This window comes from Rhamphochromis sp. 'chilingali' (genome assembly GCF_963969265.1).
Source record: "Rhamphochromis sp. 'chilingali' genome assembly, chromosome: 2".
NCBI lineage: Eukaryota > Metazoa > Chordata > Actinopteri > Cichliformes > Cichlidae > Rhamphochromis > Rhamphochromis sp. 'chilingali'.
The window spans coordinates 54,626,745-54,638,378 of record NC_137930.1 but is presented as its reverse complement, the minus strand read 5'-3'; the positions used below and the strand labels follow the sequence as shown (position 1 = coordinate 54,638,378).

General features: G+C 39.6%; 2 protein-coding genes across 2 annotated transcripts in view; one reads left to right on the top strand and one right to left on the bottom strand.

Annotated features, from left to right (window-relative positions):
* The window catches only part of cep152 (centrosomal protein 152), a 13,227-nt gene extending 5,846 nt beyond the window's left edge, over nt 1–7,381 (bottom strand). The window contains 17 exon segments of the mRNA XM_080875412.1: nt 1–296; nt 373–501; nt 595–725; nt 811–915; nt 1,028–1,229; nt 1,337–1,500; nt 1,597–1,688; nt 1,789–1,936; nt 2,072–2,272; nt 2,527–2,666; nt 3,003–3,143; nt 3,449–3,596; nt 3,954–4,241; nt 4,383–4,443; nt 4,573–4,682; nt 6,601–6,718; nt 6,828–7,381. The exon segment at nt 1–296 is cut by the window's left edge and continues 5 nt beyond it. Of these exon segments, the coding sequence (XP_080731538.1) occupies nt 1–296; nt 373–501; nt 595–725; nt 811–915; nt 1,028–1,229; nt 1,337–1,500; nt 1,597–1,688; nt 1,789–1,936; nt 2,072–2,272; nt 2,527–2,666; nt 3,003–3,143; nt 3,449–3,596; nt 3,954–4,241; nt 4,383–4,443; nt 4,573–4,682; nt 6,601–6,690 (2,446 nt within the window). The 5' untranslated portion in view covers nt 6,691–6,718; nt 6,828–7,381.
* Nucleotides 7,382–7,956: 575 nt separating this feature from the next.
* On the top strand, nt 7,957–11,553 carry galk2 (galactokinase 2). Its single transcript, XM_080875414.1, has 10 exons — nt 7,957–8,203; nt 8,283–8,371; nt 8,656–8,779; nt 8,919–9,012; nt 9,134–9,280; nt 9,493–9,591; nt 9,709–9,861; nt 10,099–10,309; nt 10,568–10,769; nt 11,275–11,553. The coding sequence occupies exons 1-10, from the start codon at nt 8,154–8,156 to the stop codon at nt 11,480–11,482; spliced, it is 1,377 nt and encodes a 458-aa protein (XP_080731540.1). The 5' UTR covers nt 7,957–8,153; the 3' UTR covers nt 11,483–11,553.
* Nucleotides 11,554–11,634: the final 81 nt, after the last annotated feature.

Sequence of the window (11,634 nt, the reverse complement as noted above, 5' to 3'; positions counted from 1 at the left end):
GCAACTCCTCCTTCCATGCAGCCTCAGTGGAAGCTAAATGAGAAGTCAGTGTTTGCTGGAACTCAGCCTCTTTCTCTTTGGACCAGACAGCTTTCAGCTCCATAACTGAGGCCTGATGCTGAGCCTCAAGCTCACTTCTCAGCTTCTGCATAGCTGTGCCACTCTCCTCTCTGATCAACTTCTCCTCCTTCTCTCTGCTGCGGATGCTTTCTTCAAGCAAGTCCTTCTCCTTGCAGACAGATATGTAACATTCTTGTACCGCCAGCATCTTATCATTAGCTTCAGAGAGCTGGCTTCTGTGGAAAAAATAGAAAAATATCCACAAAAGTCTGAAATCAACTATATTTTTAGCATGAGATGCAGGAGACTTACTGTAACTGCTGAAGCTGCTGCTGGTGCTGTGTCGTCAGCCGCTCTACCTGAGCATCGTGTTCCAGCATGAGTTCTGTTCTGATCCTGTTAACCACATCATTCCTGTACTGCTGATGAATCCGCTCAGATCTAAGCAAAAGAAGCACATATACTTATAAATACACATAACAGGAAAATACACGTGCCCCAAGAAAGAGGAGGAAGAGAAAGAGTCAACTTTACCTCTCAGCAGCTTCTTGCTTTTCTTGGTCGAGCTCCTGGATCATTTCCCTCATTTTGGTGCACAACTCAGAATTGGCAGACTTCAGTTTTTCCTCGTTTTCTTTCAGCTCCTGATTCTTCTTTTCTAGCAGCTGCAGTTTGGAGAAGACAACAGTCTTTTGTGACTTAGCCAAAAAACTAAGAACATGATTAGTCTGGCAACAAACGTCAACCCACCTCCACTTGTTCCTGCAAGTGTGTTTTGTCCTCCTGTAACCTCATCAACTCTTTTTGAGAGTCTCCAGTCATGTCTTGATGTTTCTTCTGGCTGGTTTCTTTCATCTGGGTAAATCAAAAATGTCTGCATCAGTCACCTAATCCCACCCACTTTTAGTCCTTTTATAAAATTAACCAAAGTTTAGAAAAGTAACAATTTTCAGGAGTCAGCGCTCACCTCAGAGTTAAGTTTTTTTTCATCTAATTCAATCTGCATTTCATTCACTCGACGCTGACACTGCTGGAGCTCCTCCTGCAGCTGGTTGATCTTCTGCCGCTTCCCCTTTAAACTACCCAGGCAGCGCTGCATCTCTACTCGTAGCAACCTTAAAGCCTCATCCTTAGGCAGCTTAGAGTCTGACAGGTGAGCCAAAGCAGTACTGACAAAACAACAGAAAGATGTGTTTCCAAAGGTTACTCTGGAGAGTTCAGCCCAAGAGGGGAAGAGATACAGATCACAATGACTGGTCTGTATTCACACGGTTACCTATTAAGTGTGCCATTTTTCCTGTTTGTTTTCTTCAACCCCAAATCCACACAGGATTCAGACAGCTGGTTCTCCGAGTTGCTGCTTAGGTCTATCACAATGACACCGTGCTTCACTGCAGATTCATACAGAGCGATCTGCTCCTTGAGATCAGCCATATCCTCCTTTAGGGTGAAAATGGAAAAACACAAAACATTTGTGCAGCTTGTTCATCAGAAGTCACAGAAGTAGTTGTGCTTTAGAAAAATCTGAGGACAAACCTGTAAAACTTTGTTCATGTTCTCACTCAGGGCCTTGGCTGACAGTGCCTGCTGTAGTTTGATTTGCATTTGACTCATCTCTTGCACTGAATCTGAAAATAAAAAACAGATAATTAGATCAATTAAATGTGAGCAAGAATAAGGTAATGTGGGTGTCAGCTGCTCAGTAATGTTCATGTGGAGTTCACACACTTGTCTGCAGCAGCTTGGCACATTGTTGTTGACTCTCTTCCAGACGCTGAGTGAGTGCATTCACCACTCTGGCTCTCTCCAGCTGCTCTTCTTCTCTCTGGCGCTCCAACAGCTTCACATGCTCCCGTAACTTCTGACCAATATCAAGCTGGAAGCCACAAAACAAAAAACACACCCTGACTTAACAATAATAATAATATGATCAAAATTTGTCTGATGACAAACAATGGACTTATGGTTAACTTGTTCCATTTTCTAATACTATGTCAATAAAACTCCAGACCTGTTCATTCAAAGCCTGAGAGGTAGAGTCCAGCTTCTGTTGCAGGGCTAACAGAGCAGCCTCATGCTTCTCCTTTATGACGGCAAGGTCTCTGTCATGCTGTTCCCACGCTCTGGACAGCGTGTCAGAACGGCGAAGCTCCAACATCTGTTGCTTCATGCTGTCTACCGCAGCATCTGCCACCCTCTGTTTCTTCATGTTCTGCAAACAAAAGAAAACCTTTGCTGTATACACTAAAAAGAAGCATTCTCATACAAAGGTTTCAGTCATGCATCATGTTTCAGTAAGCAGAGCTGGTTTAGACACATTTGTATGCAAAATTTCATATTAAATTCTTAAATCTGTAAACGCATGTTTCTTTAATAGTTATACTTAAATATTATTACTGTCTTAAATTTAGCATTAAATAACTAAGAAAATAGAATGAAAACAGTGTTTGTCAGCACAGAACACACCTCGTGGTCTCTCTCAGTGAGGATCTGTATTTGCTGCTCCATTGCCTTCAGCTTGTTTTGCATTTGGACCTCTCTTTCCTTGGCTTCTTCAATCAATCGACTCGCTTCCCTTAAACTTACTGCTAGGCCGTCCTTTTCATCTATGGACAATATTTTTTAAAAGGACCATCAGTACATCTGGCAAGAAGTGCTACATCACTAACAGCCACAAGGGGGCAGACGTTTTAACCAACTAAAGAAAAACTTACATTTCCTTCTACTAATCTCAGTTATATAAACTGACAATCCCTCTCAAGTCCCAAGTGCCCAAGGTTTTGAGTGGATTATTATTATTATTATTATTATGATGCTTGTAAAAAAAATTAAGTGCCAACATTAAATGTTCTTCCTGAAAGTATTAAAGAAATCTCCAAAATCACATCACTGTTCAAGTACTGCAACAAAGTGAGATGTCCCTCATTTAAAGTTGAACATACCTTTGACGATTACAAACTGATGCTCGAGGTATCTCATGTTACGCCGTGAATCCTCAAGTTTTCGCTCCAAGTCTTCAATTTGCCTCTGTTGAGCTTTGTTCAAAATCTGCACCTGGGCAAGCTGCTCCCGGTCAGCATTTTCTGAAACAAAGATCATTTAGTGTTTAATTTTAGTCATTTTTAATTGTGAAGACATTTTCAATTTAAGCAATGTCGTTTTATGTTTGTTTGTTTTTTAAAACCACTGGCGATACAAATTACACCTTTCTGCAGTACAGCTAGACTATGCATACAACTAGAAGAAAAAAAAAATGCCTTGTAACAGATTAAGCTACTTGACAATCTCCACCTGCAGTCCCGAAACAGGCACACATCTCATCAAATAGTTTATATTTACATGTCAGTGTACTCAGTTATATTATTTAGTCAATGAAAGTAAGACTTACGTTGTGTCGAGTCAAGGAAATCTCTCTGCAGATGGTCAAACTGACCTTGCGGAGCAGCCTGTGGCTTAAACATGTTTGGCTGATGGGCAGGATGATGAGGATTGTAGCTCACCTTGTACTGATTTGCACCTCTGTCACATACTTCAGACTTTAAACATAGAAACATAGTATGAAAGTAGTGAAAATGTTGCTGTATTTAAAAAAAAACACAAAATACACAAACAAAACATACAAACATAAAAAAAATAAAAATGCACAAACTACAAATTGCCAGATAACAAGATGTTAATTTAAAATGACATTTGAGGAAACTTCATACACACAAGTAATGTATGATTCTTTTGGAATAAAATGCTGCTTTTTTAAAAACAATACTAGAAACCCTTTCATGTTACTATTTATTCAAATGATTTGGAGGCATTAAGACCTAAAACTTTAAAGGAAAGAACAGCACAATAACAGCTACAACCTTCTGGACGCTTTTGAAATTAAATGGTCCACTCACTTGAAATTGGTGGTTTTGCTTGTCTATGTATCCTCTTTCTCCATTATATTCCACATGATTACTGGCACCCTGAGGGTATGGTTTAGACTCAAACTCGGTGGAAAAATCACTGGTCTCTGTCATTTTGTCTGTGCCCATGCTTGTGCATGTATAATCTGCTTGTGTGAACTGATGATCCTGGTTCCAGGTGTGAGGCAGTGGTTGACTTTGAGGAGGACTCCGATGTCCATTAATACGAGCAGCTCCGTCCTTATATGCATACTCATTGTTCAACCCTTCGTCATAGTTCTTTAGAGAGACAATAACAGAGAGTGATTCTTTCCCTTTTGAACTTTTTTTGTATGCACCATTTATGAGTTGTATTTTTTTTAAATGGCAAAAATATTCTAGGCCCCTAAATCTACTACTGAACATAAGCTAACACTCTACCTGTGTATGAGGGGCTGGCCTTGGATGATCAGACCATTGCCGAGTCCAGCTGGACTGTGGGCTAAGTAGAGAAAGCACAACAAATGATAACTAATGTTGCAGTGACAACAAATCTGCTTGTCTTGAACCACACCCAGAGTTCTCGAAATGTGACATTACCAATAGTGTCATCAGCAGCAACATGTGTTACCTGTTGCCAGTGTTTTTATTACTGCAGGCAGTGTAATCCAGCTCTGGGGAGGAAGAGTCAATGCTGTCCTCAAGCATGTCATCAGGCAGGTCTGTGAGCAGCTTGTGCAGCTGCGAGAAAGGAAAAAAAAAAAAAAAAAAAAAAAAAAAAAAAAAGAGAAAATAGCACATGGAAATGAGTCACCATGAGTTATAAAGTAACAAAGATAGAGGAAAAAAACACCAGAGCTAAGCAATCACTGACAGCTTAAAAGGCTGTAAAAGTCTTATGCAGTGTGTTTTTATTATTTAGCTGCAGTTTTGAGAAATACTTGTTATATTAAATATCATTACATTATGCTGTGCAGATTTACTAAATCAAAATGACTCAGGCTATACCTTAAAACACTTTCAGAAGCTTTTTGTGTTTGCATATGAGATTTAAGGATAAACTTTGATTAAATGATTAATCATGGAAGTATTTGCACTCTCCGACTGTATTTTGCACAGCACTGCACAGTGTAGCCCAATCTTTATATGGCAAAAAAAACGTCTACTATTTAAATATTTGCACATTGTGCTCATATGGCAGTATTTGTATTTTGTGACCTAAATGGGTGAATTTACTCCTATGTTAATCACTGGTTTAGAACCCATATGTGTAAATTTACTTTGACATAAAACTGATTCTCATTAAGGCTTTTCAAATGTACCCTTGTTTAATATTTTGACTCTTACAAATAAAATGACACAAAAAACCCAAACTCTTCAGTAACAGACTAACCAAAGTTACATAACAAACAGCCATGTGTGTTGAAACAAGCAGAGCCAGCTGGACTTACTTCCCATAAGGACCGCTGAATACTCCTCAGATCCTCCACTGTGTCCACAACCAAAGGACCCATATTATCCCACTTACACAGTCAACAAAATTTGAAAAGGCATTTCTACTTTAGCTGTGAAACCACGAGATAACCCCCAGCCTAATCTGCCTGTAGAGAAGGCCTTCTGTGTAAAACATCCAAAATGTGCCTGGCATGTTGTCGGCTCCCTGTGGTATTGTCTTGTTTGCCTCCCAAAGACCTCCATTGTTTAGACAAAACATATAGCGAAGTTAACTGGAGCAGAAACATTCCAGTTACTGCTGGCAGACATTATCCATAACGAGCTAGTGTATTATAAGTAGGTTATAGCCTAAAAAAAGAAAAAAAAAGAATAAATAAAAATAAATGAAATGAAAATCAATTTAATTAATACTATTTAAAGCCCATTATGCTGAGCTCTATAAGATCAGCAAATGCTTCTTCACTCTCTCTCCTGAAGCCAAGTAACCCAAATAGAAAGTGGGGAAGCCAAAGGGCTGAGCTGGTTTCAGTGTGACACACCTGGAAGGAGGCCTTTTCCTTGAGCCAATAATAGCTCAAGCTCACAGCACAACAGATTGTAGTTGTGAGTAATAACAGTGAGTAACTGTGAAGCAGGCAGTGCTTGTGAAATTCAAACAATGCACTTGTCAATGATTCCCCAGACAGCACTACAAACTCACAAAGAGAAATGTAAGATTAACAGTAGTAGTCCAATTTGGTAAACATACAATCACTGTACACAGTGACAGTAAATGTAAAGTAAGCTGAGATAAATAATGGCTTCTTATTATTTTGTAATTTTAGCATTAGCTGGACATGATGTTGTGTTCTTGCATGTTGAATAACATGCACAGGCTTTCTACTGTGTTGACTGATATCAGCAACTATGATGGCTGTAGCCAATGCGCGATGAAACAAGCAGAGTCAGCTGGCTAAATATGTTTAAAGACAATTAGATGAAGAGCCGAAAGACAAATCGTGTTTTCACAATATTCTTTCTCAGTTAGCTAAGTGGGCACTAAATAACAAAGTAAATAAATAATATCCATCAAATTGTTATTGTAAATATCCTAAGAAATTCAGGGTGCATGCCGAATGTGAACTCAGTCCAACAACTGGATGCACAACTATCAGACAGATGTTATCTGAATAATTCTGAAAAGCTGTAGATCTGAGTGTTGCACCTCTTGCTCTCTGGCGTAGTCCTCTTGGTCGTATTCCTCTTCATCGTGTTGGGTTTGAAGAGCAGCACTGTCAAAATCAATAGACATCATGCACACCCTCCTGGTCGTTTAGGGGATCCTAGGAAAACAGGAACAACAAAACTTAATTTATCTTTGACAGCAGTTAAAAACTCAAGTTAACTAAAATTACGCATTGATATCAGCTAGAAATATATATCAAAGCTTACCCGTTAGTTAAAAGACGCCAGATGTCTCCTTTGCTGAACTGCGTAACCCTTTATTGAGTATTAGCTTTAACTGTTAGCCATGCTGCACTGTTTATTACAAAACAGTGAGGCTTTTTAGCCAGCGGTAAACCCGGACATGCCAAACAAACGATCCAGCCGAGCTCTGGAAACATATGCCCAACACGTTTAATAAGACACGCAGGTTTAATGCCAAATTATAGGCCAGTTTACGAACATTTAAGATGGAAGCTAACTTTGTAGCGAACAAAGCTAACTCCTGCTAGCCGTACCTTGTTAGACTCGCCCACTTTGAAAACTCGCGCGCGTTAGCAGCGCCAAACCACTGAGGCTCTTTGAGACAGAGCAGATTTAAGAATCTGATTGCACACAGACTTACTCATTATCACCACAACTGACGCTAATTCACCGACACGAAAATATTAATTTAAATGCTTTTTGGCGTAACAAAACATACCAGGTGAAGCTATTTACAAGATTTCTTTTCTTGCTGAGAACCCCGGAGCTAGTTAACCCCGTGTCCATGGTAACAAAGTCGTTAGAATTATGGGTAATGTAGTTATCGAGAATATTTGGAAATTATATATAAAATGTTATGTTTGTTGTTGCTCTTTCATGTTATTTTTTGTTTTTCTTTCCTCCTTTTTTATTCATGGTCAACATGTATTAATTTTTAAGTGCAAACAAAGCCACACTTTTATGAAAACTTCGTCATCGCTGGCATTTTTAAAAAGCAATCTGATGTTCCCATCGTGTGGTTAAACAGTGACATAGCAACTAATTTCAAGATAACCGTGAACAGGGTTACTAAATAGATATTATAATCAGGTTAGTCGAACCTGGGAATTTGATCACAAAAATATGGCATTACATTTCTGTTATTTTAATTACCTTTTTTTGTTTTTGTTTATTTTTTTACTGAAGTTCATTGACGTTAACATTAAAGCTAATTAATTTAAAGTAGGCTACTGTAAAAACAAAAGAAACTTTGTGCATCAAATTTATGAATGACCGTTCTCATCAGTATATGGAGTTACTCCGTTCAGATTTGTGGACGTCGACTCATAAGACCCGCCTCCTTTCCGTCTATTAACTTCCGCATTTTGCCTCTGCTACCTCAGCTGCTTCAGAGTCAGCTCTTCCTTTGTAGACAGACGCTAAACTCAGCTGAGCTCCGACCAGAGTTCAGCATTTTGGTATCCGGGAGCCTCTTGTGACAGTCAGCTGATCTAAACCCGGATATGTGAAAGCTCTGAGCTCTCCTGTCTGACAACAAGTGGACTCACAATTACTTTAAAACGGGTAGAAATGGCCACAAACCCGCCCAAGTTAAAGACAAAAATAGCTGCTAACGAGAGGTGAGAAGCAACGAGGTTACGCAGTGATTCTCAGAGTATGATATTATGATACTTAATTGCTTTTCTTGTCATTTTGCAGGATGAAAAACTTAAAAGAAACCTTTGAGTCAAAGTATGGGGAATCTCCTCTCTTCTATGCATTTGCACCTGGAAGGGTAAACCTAATAGGTAATTTCATACTTTATGTGGCATGTGTTGTATACTGATTGCATTATTGTATATGCTCCATCTATTTTGTATCTGTTGAATAAATACAGTGTATACCCATATATCCTCTGGAGATAATAGTAGTTCTGCCAGTGGGTGTTCTTAATATTTTGACCTTGTTTCAAAGTAAAACATTTGTGGTAATATTATGATTTTGTTTGCAGCTTTTATCCAGGAATTTTTTTAGTGGTACCAGTCAAACACGGTCTGTCACATACGTTTTTTCATATTTGTCACATTAACAGGTGAACATATTGATTACTGTGGCTATTCTGTGCTTCCAATGGCCATCGAGCAGAATATCCTCACAGCTGTGTCACTGAACGATTCAGGGAAGATCCAGCTGGCCAACGCAAATCCTAAATACAAGTGAGATGTGAACACTTATAGTAACGGCCCCAAATATATATTTTTTGTTTGTTTGTTTTTGGCCTGTGTAATTTATTCAATGGTAGCTGTACATTATGAGTGTGTGTTCTCAGAAAGCTTGTTGTTTGTCATTATACAGGGATTTCAGTGTGTCGTGTTCAGAGGAAATTGCCATAGATAGAGACGATCCACAGTGGTATTATTATTTTCTCTGTGGGGTTAAAGGTATTCAGGTAAGCTTTGTGATGAGTTCTATACTCTTAAATTATGGAATGGCAAAAAATGAACACTATAACATGTACTAAATGCGTCATAAGTCGTAACATGATACATTTAGATTTTTTTTTCTTTCAGGAGAAGTTTGGGCTAAACCATTTAGCGGGGATGTCCTGTGTCGTAGATGGAACGATCCCTCCGAGCTCCGGCCTGTCCAGTTCTAGTGCCTTAGTTTGTTGTTCTGGCCTCGTAACAATGGAGGCAAACCAAAAGTCCCTCTCCAAGGTGAAGCTTCTTTGTAACCAAACCAAAAACATGTATTAATTTCTTTTGTTAATAGTCAAAAATGATGCTTTCAACAGGTAATGAACAATTAATCACAAAGAATATGACTCCTAATCCATATTGTCTTTTAATTTGTTATAATGTGAATCCTCATGAGTTAGACATTCTCCTGGATTTGTTGCTTAAACAAGGAAAACTTTGTATTTCACCAGGTGGCTCTTGCGGAGATTTGTGCCAAAAGCGAGCGATACATTGGCACAGAGGGAGGAGGCATGGACCAGTCAATTTCATTCCTGGCAGAGGCAGGGACTGTATGTAGCCCGACCGCCATTGACCTGTGTTTAACGAATATGGCACATCTAAAATACACTAAATAAACAAATTATAACTTCAGTATTGCTGGCTAAACTTTTTGAATTGTCTGCCAGGCAAAGCTGATCGAGTTCCAGCCCCTGCGTGCTACCGATGTCAAACTCCCTGATGGTGCCGTGTTTGTGATTTCCAACTGCTGCGTGGAGATGAACAAAGCTGCTTCTTCTCACTACAACATCCGTGTGGTGGAGTGTCGGATTGCCACAAAGGTGCTATTTGTTGCCATGATGCATTCCTGAAATATCTGTTATATATGTTGTTTTGTTTCCCGAGGTTCAATTTAATATTGAATTTAGTTTGACTCGTGTGCTCTTTCAAAGGCAACGGAGCACAACATTTAACCCAAGAACACAGCGATGAACAGCCTCACGCTTCGCTTTAAACTTTAAACATGTGTGATAAGTTTGTAATATTCAAAGTTAACATCACGGTGGATGTGTACTCAGATGCTGGCCCAGGCGCGGGGTGTGGACTCGAGCAGGCTGTTGAAGCTGGCTCATGTTCAGATGGAGCTGAAGGCCTCCCTGGAGGAGATGCTGGCTCTGGTGGCCGAGGTGCTGCATCCTGAGCCTTACAGCCGAGAGGAGATATGCAAGGTGCTGGGCATCACCTCGGAGCAGTTTTCAACAGAGCTGCTCAGCGCTAATACTCAGGACAGTAAGTAAAACCTTTATTTAGGTGAACTAAATTTCCAGCCAACCAAATTCTTCTACCCGAGTGAAATGAGCTACATTTCTTTCTTTCAGAACATTTTTCTTGTAAATACTAAGCAACTCTTAATATAGTATTTTCTGCTGATAGTCAAGTATTTGGTTATTCCATCACATTAGATTTTTTTTTTTCATTTCCAGTTTCATGAAAACAGGTTTAAGATTAAGGGTTTTGCTGGAACACTTTTCCTGTTATTTTTCTCAGCGACGCAGTTCAAGCTTCACCAACGAGCCAAACATGTGTACGGGGAAGCTGCACGAGTCCTGCAGTTTAAGAGCGTGTGTGACTCTGAACCCACCGATGCCACGCGGCTACTGGGAGAGCTGATGAACCAAAGCCACGCAAGCTGCAGAGACCTCTACGAGTGCAGCTGCCCTGAACTGGACCAATTAGTTGATATCTGCCTGTGAGTACTGCAAACTAACCCACTACTGCACAGCCTGGGAGAGAAACCTGGATGTTATCCAATGAATGTTTAGAGGTATTTAGGTTCATTTACCAAAAAAAAGATCTCAATTAATAAAAATGCACAATGCAAACTATAATATAATAACTATAACTATAATCTAGTTTGCATACAGTCTCTCATGTGTCCCAGTTCTAATTATAAAAGACAATCAATTAATCAAGTGCATCAGAATAGCAGAACCAGGATGCTACTTGCCCTTTCAGTTCCTTTGGAAGCAGTAAGGATGGACTTAGTCATTCAAGGGCTGTATGATTTCTACTCGTGTTAGCATTAGCTCTTTGCTGAGTGCTTACAGTAAGTAGAACCTCACACCACTAGCATGACTGTAGATGTACGTGCAACTCCTTCCTCACATCTTTCCTAGAGGAATAATAGTATTAAAGTGTCATACTTAGCACTATACTGAAATATGTTGTCTTTTTGTTTTTTCTCGTGGTTGCAGGAAGTCAGGGGCTGTGGGTTCCCGCCTGACAGGAGCAGGGTGGGGAGGCTGTGCCGTTTCCATGGTTCCCAGTAAAAAGGTGGAGTCTTTCTTACAAGCTGTTAGAGAAGAATACTACCTCCCTGATCCACGCAGGGCAGCGATGGAAAAACAAAGTCTGTTTGTGTCAAAGCCAGGTGGTGGAGCTGCAATTTTCCTCGAGGAGTGATCTTCATAATCCATTTCTGATTTTATACTGCAGTCATTCAGTTTCAGTTTCAGAAATAAATGGGTTTTTCTTGCACTTGTGACTAATGATATGATGACTGATAAATTTACCTTTTTCTTCTATATAGATCATGCTGGAAAATAAGGGCCAAA

Excerpts from the sequence above, each read along its gene's own strand:
- galk2 (XM_080875414.1), top strand. The coding sequence starts at position 8,154 with ATGGCCACAAACCCGCCCAAGTTAAAGACAAAAATAGCTGCTAACGAG. Across the intron at positions 9,592-9,708 it reads TCCTGGCAGAGGCAGGGACT|GCAAAGCTGATCGAGTTCCA; the intron begins GTATGTAGCCCG and ends ATTGTCTGCCAG. Across the intron at positions 10,770-11,274 it reads CAATTAGTTGATATCTGCCT|GAAGTCAGGGGCTGTGGGTT; the intron begins GTGAGTACTGCA and ends TCGTGGTTGCAG.